Raw genomic sequence first — 13,650 nt, 5'->3', positions numbered from 1 at the left:
GTTGGATTGGATTGGATTTCATATCTTATTTACAGTTTCTGTGTTTTGATTTTTTTTTTGGTTCGTTTTAGTTTGACACAAATCAAATTCTATACAAACCCTAATCTCGCCCTAAATAGGGCACCAGAACTTATAGAGCCGGCCCTGGTGCCCATCATCTTCCATACATGTGTAAAGTCAGTGAAACAGATGAAGGAGTGAAGGAGGAGTCCAGCAGACTAGAGGAGGAGCAGGGTTTGAATTTCAGGACCCTCCTTCCTCACTTCCTATCATCTCCTCCTCTTCCTCTTCCAGCACACACACACACACACACACTCAGCAGCAGAGGAAACGGAAAAGACGAAACACAAGCAACAAGAAGCTTTTTCATTTCAAAACCCCGGGGCTGTGGAAAACAACCCAGAGCTCGGTTTTTTTTTTCAGGATTAAACGTGTCCTCACTTTTCATCGTTCAGACCTCAGTCCGTTATTTCCACTTTTTGTGATTGTTGTTTTTTTTGTTGTTGCTCCATCTTCTCTCCAGCTGTTTGCAGCTGGCAGAAAGCATCCGCCCTGTTCGGGTAAGACAGGGGCTGGAAAACAAGGGCGAGAAAGTTTTGGGGTCCAGCACAGTGACCGGAGGTAGGAGCAGAGACATGTCGCCCCCAGCTTCGCAGCCTTCCCCGGTGAGGCAGAACATCGTCAAGTTCCTCGGGAGTTTCCTGGGCATCACGCGGGTGCTGCAGGTCGCGTTCGGCGCCGGACTGTGGGTCACCATCGCCGCCAACAAGTACGAGGGCTCCATCCACTTCGTGCTGTTCGTCGCCGTGCTCTTCTGGCTGCTGACGCTCGCCCTGCTCGTCGTCACCATGCTGGACAAACAGGACCTGGTGCCGCTGCTGGGCGGCGACCGCTGGCTGTGCACGAACCTGGCGCACGACGTGGCCGCCGCCGCGCTCTACCTGCCCGCCATCGGCGTCATGATCTACAAGACGGAGCGCAACTCCTACTGCAACCTGGAGCAGTACAAGCACCTCTGCCTGTACAAGGTCTACCTGACCGCCGCCGTGTTCGCCTGCCTCTGCTGCGTCGCCTACCTGATGTCCGTCATCTACGACGCGTGCCGGAAGTACCGCGGTGAGCAAACGGTGATCTGAAGAGAGACTTGAGGAGAGAGAGGTGTGATGATGATGATGATGGAGGAGGAGGAGGAGGAAGGGTAGATCAGTCACTACAAGATGAGGAATAGTTCACTTCACTGTAATTTAACTCAACAGCTACTCATTATTATCACCTTTGTCTCCTCAAACTGAAGTTCACAGGTGACCGTCACTCTGTGGCCTCACAGTCAGGGTTTTAAAGGTCCAGTGTGTGACATTTACCAACATCTACGGGCTGAAAAGACACATAAATATCACTTATATATCAAATAAATGTGGTCTTCATAGACTAAGATTAGGCCTTTTAGGCCAAAGGGCCTTGCTTTACGTAGGCGGCCATCTTTCAAAGGTCACTGCACTGTACAAAAGAAAATTCTAAATTTCAAGTCCACTTGATGCAATCAATTTTTGAGTTTACAGCCCAACAAAAAAATTCCATCAACTAATATTATTTTGTTAGACAAACTTCTAAGTTTGAGTTGTGCCAACTCAAAATTTTTCTCTAATTCTGTACAGGAGTAGTTAGCCAAACTGTTTGAAACGATAATTTTGAGTTGGCAAAACTCTAATTTACAAGTTTGTCTAACAAAATAATAGTAGTTGATGGAACGTTAAAAAAAAAATTCAAGGTCTTTTTAAGGGGTGTAAACTCAAAAATCCTCAAGTTGCCTTGAAATTTTGAGTTTTCTAAAAAAAAATTACAGTGTGTAGCAAACAGACGTAACAATCTGTCATCTGTCGTGACTGTGTATTCGAACCAATCACGGAAATGCTTTTTGCGCAATTTTTACGCCTGTTGCACAAATGACGTCATTTCCATAAGCCTCTGTATTTTCACTTTGCAAGCACAGAGGAAGTAGAGGTGTGGTACAAGTCCGAGTGACCACATACTTGTGTCCTTCATTTCTGAGACAGTTGGCGCTTTTCCACTATACAGTTCTAGAACTACTACTCTTGTTTTTTTTGCTTTTCCATCAGTGATAGTACCTGGTGCTTCTTTTGGTACCTGCTCTGGCGAGTTTCCAAGCGAGCTGAGCCGATACTAAAACGTGATGTCGACAGTCAATGTCACACTGTAGATTGGTTAAAGAAGACGTAAAAATCCTGAAAACATACGTTATTCTCCAACATTTAGCAAAGAAAATAAAAATCTCAATATTGAACAGAGGAGTTTTGGTGTAGACCAAGTAGTGCGAAAACTGTATCATAGAAAAGTGCCAAATGTCATGATGTTGGTTTATATGGAGATGCTGATGTCATTTCATCGCATGATTGTGTTTAAAAACTGTTGCAGATGTTGCATATTTGAACACACGCTGGACCTGAATTTAAAGGTTGCTCACATGAACACAGCCCATCAGATTCTGATCAAGAGTCTTATCGGCACAGGGAGGGAAGAAAGTCTGATTGGAAATGTTAAAAGAAGTGTTTTTGTGCCGGCCTCCAGTGCCTAAATGTATTATTCAAATGATTTAAAGTTGCGGTAGGCAGGATCGCTTTAAAAAATGTAATGCTACATCCACATGACTCTGGAATTGATCATTTCCACCATTGTTGTTGTTATTTCTCAATTAATTTCTTAAAAAACAAGTAAAGAACTTCAGAGGGATGGAAGAATCAGAGAAACACATGATATATGTATTTAGGTGTGTTCGTATTGATATGGAATACGACGACTGGCCGGAAAAAGGCGAGCGTGACGTCATGTTTACCAGTTAGCTCCGTTAGCTGCATTAGCTTGTTTAGCGCGGATTAGCGTGCCTACAGTCAAACTGGAGCGGTCTGTTTATTAAGCGAAAAGAGCAGCACTACAAATAACCAGTTTTTAGATAACGCTTAAGATTAGCGTTACTTTAGCGACTCATTTTAACAATCCGGAGTCACGTAAACATGACCTGCGTCTTTTTTCCGCTCAGTCGTCATGGAAACATGCGTTAACGTTGACGCTGTTAACCGCCGTTAACGTGCCCAGCGCTAGTTTTTTTAAGAATTTTCATATAGTAAATACGCAGTAGTGTGGATGTAGCATTAAAAATGGCCACAATTCTGTAACTCACAGCCGTCGTTGACACATTTAACCTCATTGTCCGTTTGTCTTTTGGTGCTGGAGTGAATAATTCCTCCAAAAAGACTTAGAAAAGCTAATTTCATTCGCCTGTCACGTTGTTCCCTCTCAGATCGCTCGATTTAACATTTGACATTATGGAATTATCGATCAACAATGACCAAAACGATCCTGCCTACTGTACCTTTAATGTTATTCACCATTATTATTATTATTATTATTATTATTATTCCTGTCAGGACATTATTATTATTATAATTACAGTGAAAATGCAGTAAGTTTTATAGTGCGATGCCTCAATGTACAGTGTGTTGTGTTCAGCTCATCTAAAACCTGCTTAAAAGTATTTGTTTCCAAAAAAGGGGAAGCTTTTTTTAAAAATATATATATTTTTATCTGTTTTATATGTGTTTTTTTTAAATGAAAGCAAACCATAGTGAACAGTTATAGTGAAGCGTGATGGACTAATACTGTTTTTGTTATCGTCTCGTCTCAAACATGGCATTTATAGTCGCTTCTTTCACGCGTTGTTAGGGTCGTGACAGCGACGTGGATGTGACTGGTGCTGTAACGTGTAAAAACAAAACATATTTCCCCCAAGTGTTCGTTATGTAAATCAATAGAGCAAAAAAAAATAAAATAAAGAGCAGTAAGTCACAGACGATGAGAGGTGTTTCTTTTTTATTCATCTTATTTACAGTACCTTGAGTTGAAGTTCCAGATCGAGCTGTATGACTCTTTCCAAATTAAATTAAACACAGATTTAAAAAAAAAAAAAAAAGACTGCAGAGCAGACAGAAGCACTCAGGACAGGAGCTTCCTGTTAGGAGATGATGAGATAAAAGCACACAGTATTTATAGGTTCTGCCACTTCACCACATGAAAGGCAAAGAGATCATTTTAAAGCTCCCATAGAACAGAAGTACCAATTAACGCTGTTTTTTAGTGTGTATCTGCCATTACCTCGCTTAAGAAGCCCTGAAGGTTAGAAACAAACAGTTCAGCCACTGCTGAGAACGCTGTGTTGTATTATAATCTCGGGCTCAGCGAGATCTCTGAAAAAACCCGGTCCGGTTACGTAAACCGGAATTTCTCCTGAACAGCAGATCCTCCTGGTCCGGGCACTAGTCCGGGTACATCCGGTTACGTACATTGAACCGCAGAAGAAGAAGAACGTCCGTTGTGGTGTTTCACGAGCGACGGTGTCTTCTGACTTAAAACCATGTTTTGATAATGAGTAGCAGTGCATCCACCGTTCCAGAGGGGGGCGCTGCGCTTCTGAGAGCGGGTGTGCTAATTACGTCACTTCCAGGTATTGGCCAATCACAAGCCAGTCGGGAAAGCTCTCGTTGGCTGGCCAATCACAACACAGTTCTGTCTTCTGGGGGTGAGATTTATGTCTGAAACAGGGCGGCTGAGGAGAGCTTCAGTGAGGAGAGATTTCTATCGGCTCATTTGAGCATAAAAACAAGTTAATGTATGTAAGTAGACCTCCATAACTCACATATATGCGCAACAGGACCACTCTATGGGAGCTTTAACCTGCGTGTCTGTCAGATGAAAGCACTCCTTTAGAAGTTTGAATTGTGGTCAGGTTCAACGCTTAAGAGGTCGACAGTCGACGCAAAGTCCTTGCAAGAATAGCCGTGCAAACGTGTGTGTGTGTGTGTGTGTATGTGTGTCATAGTATGGGAAGAGGCTTGTTCTTACCAGAACAGTCTGTTGGGGTTCTGGAGGTGGGCTGACTCGTGACCAATGAAAACAAAGCCGAGCAAATGAAGGGGAAACAGGCTGCAGGTTACAAAAAACTTTATTCAGCGTCAGTGTTCCAAAATCAAGAGTTTAGTCCCATGTTTCAGAGGCAGCGTGTCCGAAAGTGACCATATAGAGAGAGACAGAAAAGGGGGGAAGCTAAAGTATGTTCCCTAATTTGGTAATTTTGCTCAGTTTATGTCATCATCTGGGTTATTTTCTGTATGCAAGTGAGGTCAGGAAGAAAACTATGTGTGTGTGTGTGTGTGTGTGTGTGTGTGTGTGTGTGTTGAGAACATGATGACATCTGTGCTACAGGAGTGGAAGGGTTAATGTTAACCAGCTGCGGCTCCAGGATATAAATCTAGACTCCCATCCACCCTTTCTCTCCCCCCCACCCTCAGAAGTGTTGTCCATGTCCACGTGTCGGTGTCTGCAGACAACAGCACACACACACACACACACACACACACACACACTGAATCCATGGGCTCAGTTTGATATTGAAAAATAACTTCACTTTGGAGGACGCACAAGTATGTCATGTGTTGACAATTAAACCCAGCATCTACATGATGACACTGACCTCCGTCACATGTGCTCAGATGTGTCTTAAGAACACAGCGGTGCACTGCAAAAATGAGATTATTGTGGGGTTTTTTCCGTGGAGAAAACCCTCCCCGACGACTTGGGCATGAGGGAACGTATAGACGCCAGGCGGTTCTCTGGAGTGCCAACTGCGTGATATTTACTTTGGTTACTCAACCAAACAGACATTTCCTGTGTTCCCACCCGTCTGCAAGAGAGAGACCAAAATGTCCAAAAAAAAGTCATAATAATCACAACCTTTTTAAACTGTCTCAATTCTGAAAACATAGAATGGACAGTGCTGACATGAAATGAGGTGAAATTCATACCTTTACGACTAAAGGAGAACATCACTGGGAAAACATGTTTTTTCTTAAATCAAGGACATATTCTCAAAGACACAGTTCCTCAAGTCCATCTGAGAATAATACTGGCATTGAATTGTACACATTTGTTTTGCTTATGTCTACTAGCATTAAAAAAACACAGAAGTTGGGACATTTTACTTAAAGGCGCCATATGTAAGAATGTGGCCAAAAACAGCATAATGCACCTTTAAAATAATGCAATATTTTCAGTATAGCGTCGAGTTTTGTAAACACTTACCATCTGACGGGTCTGACGGGATTTAGAAGAAAAATAAGCCACCTTTTAAAGTTATTTCTCTGGAATTTCAACTCAGTCGCCTTGTTTTCATGGAAAACTGAAATACAAGACTTAAAGGTGCATTATGTAATAAATCTAAAGCAACTGGGCATAAAATCCTCCTAATATGTCACAGAGACTCAGGAATAATGTTCATATAACAAAGTGAACTCACCAACAACAACAGTACAGACAAAATATTTGCATGAAAAAAAATAGTTTGCAGACTGCAAATCATGTTTATGTTTTGAAATCATGTTTTGGCATGTGGCGCCACCTACCGCCGTCTACCAATCATTGCAGTCAGTAGAGTCTCAGCTGCCGAGCAACCACGGGTTGCCAGTTACGTCAGGAAACGAAACCTAAAAGATCTCGGTATTTTGAATTTTGACTTTAAAGTCAAACTTTAAAGTCAGAATTCTGGCTTCAAAGTCAGAAGTCAAATATTTTTTGTCCTGTGTGGCCCTAATCCTCTTCTGTACAAACCTCTTGTCTTTTATTGTCTTTATTGAGCTCCTCCAGCGATGTCATGTGCCTCATGAGGGTAACGCACACTAAAAACTAAGCATTTACACACAAAAAAAACTACTAAAAACGAGCAAAGCTGCTATAAAAACGAACTAAAACTGGAAATAACCCACTAAGCACTTGTGTGGCTGATTCAAAGGAGGTTCTCCATCCTTCCTAAAGTAATCTGGACGTTCTTTCCTGCTCTGCCTTAGGACATCCTCGGACTCAGGTGTCAGACTCAGAAAAACATCCGTCAGACTCAGACAAAACTGCCTCAGAGTCAAAAAACTTGAGTCAGCGTCAGAAAAACTTGAGTCAGAGTCAGAAAAACTTGAGTCAGAGTCAGAAAAACCTGTCAGAGTCAGAAAAACTTGAGTCAGAGTCAGAGTCAGAAAAACTTGTGTCAGAGTCAGAAAAACTTGAGTCAGAGTCAGAAAAACTTGTCAGAGTCAGAAAAACTTGTGTCAGAGTCAGAAAAACTTGAGTCGGAATCAGAAAAACGAGTCTGACACCTGAGTCTGAGGATGTCCTAAACTGAACACCGTACTACCATCGTGACTCCAGCAGCTTTCATGTGTGCACATGAAAACACCAGCGCGATCGTCACCCTGTTAACCACACGTTCATCTCATTCTGCTGAGATTCACATTCCGCTGCCGAGGAGAGAGAGAAGACGAGGAGCTGAGCGAGGCAGATGGAGATGAGGACCATGCTGCTGGTGAAGGTCCCAGCAGGAATTCTCTTTGTCGAAGGCATAAACGGGCACATTGTTGTGTACAGTCGTCTGCATCTGACATCTCACCACTTAATAGTTTCCTAACATGGAATGACTCATTCCAGCAGCTTCTGAATGGACACAGTGTTTGTGAGCTCCGTGATGATAACTATTTATAGAGCTCTGAAAAATACCACCACCGCGTCCTCCTTTCTGCCAGTTTGCAGTCGACATGTTCACAGTGTGTGAGGCAAACACACACACACACACACACACAGAGAGAGAGGGCGGGTTTGTGGTCACTGAGAGGGTGAAATCATTCATTTCCTGTCTGACGTTTAACGATTCTTGACACGTTTGTTGCACTTTAGGTTTGTTTTTCCATCACCTGGAAGGTTTTTTCGCCTCACGAAAACAAGATTCCAAAGAGAATAATTTACATTTCAAATCTAGTAAGTAAGTATGTATGACACGGGTCAAGAAATCACGGAGATGCTGATAATATCCCACATGCCTCTGCACTCTTTTTGACCACTGTTTTCACACAGAGGAGCTGACTCCTGTTACACCACACTGCTGCTGGAAAACACATTTTTATCATCTGATTTATTCTGCTCATAAAATATGAAATCAGATTCAGAATGACTGTATTGATCCCCAGTGGGAAATTCTTTTATTACAAAAAAATATATATATATTATACAGGAAAAAAAGCTGCTATAATAACACAAAAAGAGAATGTTTATTATTATTATTATTATTATTATTATTATTATATATTATCTCATTATTATATATTATATCATAGGGACAGTGTGTTGTCCACTGCTCAAGATTAGACGATTATAGCCACTAGGTGGCAAAAGAGAGTCAAACAAAACATGTATAGGATTGTTGTGATAAAACTTACAATAATAAGAAGATACGATAAGACTAGATAGATAGAATGATCTATGTATTTATTATATATTTAATTTAATTTAATTTAATTTAATTTAATTTAATTTAATTTAATTTAATTTAATTTAATAAACCATTACATTTTACAATTATTATTAGGAACAGCTGTGATGTCACTCTGGGAAATAAGATTTGTCTGGGCTTTTCCTGACTTTTAGAAAGATTTTTCAAATATGAAATTCCATGAATTAAAAATATAGAATTTAAAGATCTATAAAAGTATGTGTCCATGTCTTTTGTGCTCAATGGGAAAATTGCCTTTTGGGCCCGATGAGTATTTTTTGTTGCAGTACCCAGAGTGGCCACCACGCAGAGGGGGCGGTGTTCTTACGTCCATGGTAAAGAGTACGAAGGTCGCCGCTTTGATTGGCGGAGAAACCACGTGACGTACTAAGTCAGAATATCATTGGACGCAAAAACCAGGAAGTAGGGGGCGTGTCCTATTGACGTTATATGTCAAAAAAATAAAACGAGTCCTCATTGATTTGACAGCAGCAGCAGCGAGAGGAAGGAACAGACTTTTAACCGTCTATTTAAGCGTTAATTTCTCTAAATTTGACTTTATAACTCACCGACAAACTATAAAACGTCATGGCCGCCTACAAATTAGTGCTTATCCGTCACGGAGAGAGCAACTGGAACCAGGAGAATCGGTTCTGCGGATGGTTCGACGCGGATCTGAGCGAGACCGGCGAGAAGGAGGCGAAGAGAGGGGGACAGGCCCTGAAAGGTGAGCCGGACACGACCGGACCGGACCGGACTGTCCTCATGATACACTGTGTGTGTGCGTGTGCGTGTGCGTGTGCGTGTGCGTGTGTGTGTGTGTGTTGTTACATCACCTTCAGACCCACCGAACCCACTAGTGTGATGCTCTATTTGTGTGTTTTCACTCACCTCCTGACGTCATCACAGGCCTCTCAGCATGCTCACGAGGACATTTTCAAATGCGGATGATGATTCGTTTATTTACTCATCCTTTTCTCAGACTGGAATCAAGGATGTTGATATACAACAATACAGGACAACGCAAAGTACTTCACATAGGCATAGAAATGCAGTACAAGTAAGTACAATGCACTTTGAGAACCATTGGTGTAGAGTATTGGTATTTTAAGACACACCTAGTTCTTTATGGTGCTGGCTGCAGCATTATTGTTTATTAAACCTTTATTTATACAGGTAATCTCATTGTCGTTGAACAGGGAGATAAACAAAAGAGCCTGAAATCACGTCTGCAGGTTCTACAGTGTGTTGAGCATCAGCTTTAAGATGCATTCAAGAAACCTCGTAAATTCCATGAGGTGTAGATGGCTGCCACCGTAGGCAGATGTGTGTTGTGTGTCATAACACAATTTGTTATGACTCTTTTCACAGCCTTTTTGTTGTTGTCGGCGACTGAGCTGTTGCCGTACCACATGATTTCCCCTCAGTCGAGACGGTGAAGTCTTCTTTTAACTCCCACATTAAACCTCTGCACCTGTTGCTCCCACAGACGCCGACTTTGAGTTTGACATTTGCTACACTTCCGTGCTGAAGCGGGCCATCAGGACTCTGTGGCTGGTCCTGGACGGCATTGACCAGATGTGGGTGCCAGTGCATCGGACCTGGCGCCTCAATGAACGCCACTACGGCGGTCTGACGGGGCTCAACAAGGCGGAGACGGCGGCCAAGCACGGCGAGGCTCAGGTCAAGATCTGGAGACGCTCGTTTGATACTCCCCCTCCCTCCATGGACCCAGACCACGACTACTACACTATCATCAGCAAGGTAAGACCTGATAACGGTGGTGCAAGAGTATGAAAAGGTTCTGTACACATTGAGCAACTTGATCAACTTGTGTCCACAAAAGGCAAAACAAAGAGGAGGCATGACGACACCAGAGCGTACGTGGTAGATTTAAGGTCATGTGAAGGTCACCTTGAATAATGTCGTGCACAGAACCTAGAGATTTAGTCCCTTGTTTTTTTTTTTTGCTTAATGCTCTTACCTAATAGCATGTTCAAGGTGAGTTAATATATGACAGCGAAGAGTTCTGCTAGGTTCAAGTTCAAAGTTCAGCCATGGTTCCTGATCACGTCAGTCTCTCCTGACAGAGACACTCAGATGTTTATGCACAATTATCATATTACTTCAATGTATGCTTTAATATTATTAATATCGTTTTTTTAGATTCTTAAATGTAACACAGTGTGCATATGGCAGCAAATGCTGTGATGGTAGTCGCAAAATACATAACCTTCCTGCCTTAATTTTGGTGCAAATGTGCACTAATATGGAAGAATGATTCCAAAAGTTTACAGATACAGAGGAAACAAATGAAATAATGTTCTTGTATTACAAAAAAAAACATTAATTGTAATGCTATTTCAAGGACACGCATTAAGTGAACATTTTCAAGTGGATTTTAAAGAAACTTTAAATGTTTCTTTCCACATTGCACATTTTCATCATCATTCTCTGCTCTTGCAGGATCGTCGTTACGCAGACCTGACGGAGGAGCAGCTTCCGTCCTGCGAGAGCCTCAAAGACACGATTGCGCGGGCGCTGCCTTACTGGAACGACGAGATCGCCCCTCAGATCAAACAGGGGAAGCGGGTGCTCATCGCCGCCCACGGAAACAGCCTGAGGGGGATTGTGAAGCACCTGGAGGGTGAGTGGTGTGATTCATGTCCTCACTAATTATTCATATAAGTCTTTTACTTTATCACTTTATGGTCAGTTTTATTTGTCCACATTTTAATTTTAGTTTGTTTAGCTTTCATGTTTGTTTGTTTTTATCCACAAGAAATATGCTCAAATGTGTAGTGTGTAACTTTTAAATATACACAAATGTCTTCAAAACAGAGGCAGAATAATAACATCAGCAACAACAAGAAACCCTGGGATTGGCTGCATGAAGCTGTCGTTTTATACGCGACACAAACTAGTGACGAGCAACTGAATCATAACAATCGTTTCATTAAAAAGATCAGTTCAGTACTTCCTGCGTGACCGGGAGCACAGACTCCGTCTGACACGTGATTCGGCCTTAGGATCTCCAGATTTTAGAAATTTCCTTTGCTAAATGTTGCAGATTAACGCATGTTTTGCGGATACTTTAAGTCTTTTTAAACCAGAAGTCTCATATTCGCGGCCCTCGGGCCACTTGTGCCCCCCCAGTTAATTTCATGTGGCCCTCCACTAACTATAATGAAAACTGTCATGTTTTTGTAATATTAGTTTATATGTTATTATACATTTCATCTTATTTATTCTGTCTATTATAATGTATAGATTAATTTTGCATGATATTTTTATATATCTCAAAACAAAGACTTTTATTTTGAAATGGTGTGAAATATTATCCTGAACAGTCAATTTTGTTTCCCCCCTAAAAAAACTTTTAGCCATTTTTTTTACATGACCGACCTTCTACTGACCAGACTAGAAGTTCACGAGCCCCCAGGACATTTTGAGTTTGAGGCCCCTGTTTTAATGCTGGAACTATATCGTGTAAAAGTGCCATCAGTGTTATTATACCAGTGGAACCCAACATCGTCTGCTTTTGTAATTTTTTATATTCATTTCATTTGTAATGCTTGCAGGGATGTCAGACGAGGCCATCATGGAGCTGAATCTACCGACCGGCATCCCCATCCTCTACGAGCTCGACAAAAACCTGAAACCCGTGAAGCCGATGCAGTTTCTGGGAGACGAGGAGACCGTGCGTAAGGCCATGGAGGCCGTGGCTGCTCAGGGGAAAGCCAAGAAGTAAAGCGACAGGTGGTTTCAGTCTAAAAACACGAAGAAAAAAAACAACTGGCCTCATATATGTTGTTTGTTTTTAATTTCCTCAACCAACATTTATTTAGAATTCTTACACAAAAGAAGAAGTATTGTAGGTTGTGAGTGGTTAGAACAGTTCTCAAGAGATTGTAAATCAGTTCTTTGCTGAATTAATATTCTTCACTTTTTCATAAAGTGACAAATTGAAACACTAGTATTAGTTCGATAAAGAGGGTATTTTATTTGCGTACGTAAATCTACAGATACAGAAGACTTTATTTCGCTCACATTCGTACATCTACTGTATACATGTGGATGACGCAGAGAGTATATAGTATATATTTTTAAATATGATAAGTTGAAAAATAAAACTATCTATCTATGAAACGGGAACAACTTTAACTGAATAAAATACAGCATATATAATAATAAATGAACCAAAAGTGCGTATGTGCGGTTGAATGAAGCCAGTTACATTCCAGTGGGGGCGAATAATAGCTGTGTTGGAACTGTTTAAAATGGCTGTTTTTGTCACAGTGGTGTTAATCTGTATAAGGATGTGTGTGTTTCAGAGTGTAAGGAAGTTAAATAAGGGATATTGTAATATTAGAATATATTAATTTAAGTTTGAGTGTTAAATCTAAAATGAGCCGCTGCAGACGCTGCACAACCTACTTCTTTTTTTCTTTTCATAGGATTAAATTGATGGGTTCCGTTAAGAGGTTGTCGTTTTGCAATCTCTTGAGAGCAGCGTGTCGGTGAGGAACTGATCGGTGTTTTTCTCCTAATGTCTCGGCCTGTGACTGGTCTCGCTGCTGTGTCCTTGTGCGTTGTCGTCGTTGTGTGTCTGTAGGACGTGATTCCCCCTTTTGTGTGTTTAACCAAGTTTGTCCGGTTTTTAAAGTGATGAAATTATTTGGATTACGGGTCACAATAACACCTGAACTCCTTTTTTTCATTGTATTCTTGGTCTTTAAGTAAACGCCTGCATCTGTCCTCGTTGTGAAGCAATGGTGGTGGAGTCAGGACTGAGTATCCGGTTTATGTCTCGTAGTATTTTCACTTTTCTTTATTCTACGTAACTCTTGTGTGTGTTGGTGAGTCGTGCCCAGGAAAGCTCTGATGTGTTAAATGTACGTTCATGTGCAAATAAAACAATTCCTATGTGTCTGCTTGTCTTGTTTCATATTTATTAATTTATTTATTTATTACCACAACGTATTTGTTCAAGTATTTTAGTCTCACTTATTTGAATATAGTCATGTTTTTCTTCCATGATCATGTTTTTTTATTTTCTATTTACTATTTTTAACTTTCGCTTACCTCTCCTCTTATCAAACCAAAAATTTGGTCAGAATATGGAAATATATACATACCATTGGATTATGTTTTTACTGTAATACTCTGGAAACTGACAAACATGTTCTGAGTCGTCTCAGGTCATCACACCATTCGTTAATGCATCGCTAAGTTTGAAAATAAATAATATATAAATGTATTTTCAAACCTGC

At 41.1% G+C, this 13,650-nt stretch overlaps 2 protein-coding genes across 2 annotated transcripts; both read left to right on the top strand.

Annotated features, from left to right (window-relative positions):
- Positions 1-338: 338 nt before the first annotated feature.
- On the top strand, positions 339-1,347 carry marveld1 (MARVEL domain containing 1). The gene has a single exon (XM_083898162.1). It carries the CDS (start codon positions 636-638, stop codon positions 1,134-1,136), a length of 501 nt encoding a protein of 166 aa, XP_083754288.1. The 5' UTR covers positions 339-635; the 3' UTR covers positions 1,137-1,347.
- Positions 1,348-8,883: 7,536 nt separating this feature from the next.
- LOC310934343 (phosphoglycerate mutase 1-like) lies at positions 8,884-13,249 on the top strand. Its single transcript, XM_083898039.1, has 4 exons — positions 8,884-9,104; positions 9,867-10,141; positions 10,844-11,024; positions 11,959-13,249. Exons 1-4 carry the CDS (start codon positions 8,966-8,968, stop codon positions 12,126-12,128), a joined length of 765 nt encoding a protein of 254 aa, XP_083754165.1. The 5' UTR covers positions 8,884-8,965; the 3' UTR covers positions 12,129-13,249.
- Positions 13,250-13,650: the final 401 nt, after the last annotated feature.

This window comes from Microchirus variegatus (genome assembly GCF_963457635.1).
Source record: "Microchirus variegatus genome assembly, chromosome: 11".
NCBI lineage: Eukaryota > Metazoa > Chordata > Actinopteri > Pleuronectiformes > Soleidae > Microchirus > Microchirus variegatus.
Note: the sequence above shows the minus strand (reverse complement) of the source record. Positions and strands in the feature narration are given on the sequence as shown.

Bases quoted from the DNA above. Each gene is read 5' to 3' on its own strand.
- LOC310934343 (XM_083898039.1), top strand. From the start codon at position 8,966: ATGGCCGCCTACAAATTAGTGCTTATCCGTCACGGAGAGAGCAACTGG. The intron at 9,105-9,866 runs GTGAGCCGGACA...TTGCTCCCACAG, and splicing joins AGGGGGACAGGCCCTGAAAG to ACGCCGACTTTGAGTTTGAC. The intron at 10,142-10,843 runs GTAAGACCTGAT...CTGCTCTTGCAG, and splicing joins ACTACACTATCATCAGCAAG to GATCGTCGTTACGCAGACCT.
- marveld1 (XM_083898162.1), top strand. From the start codon at position 636: ATGTCGCCCCCAGCTTCGCAGCCTTCCCCGGTGAGGCAGAACATCGTC.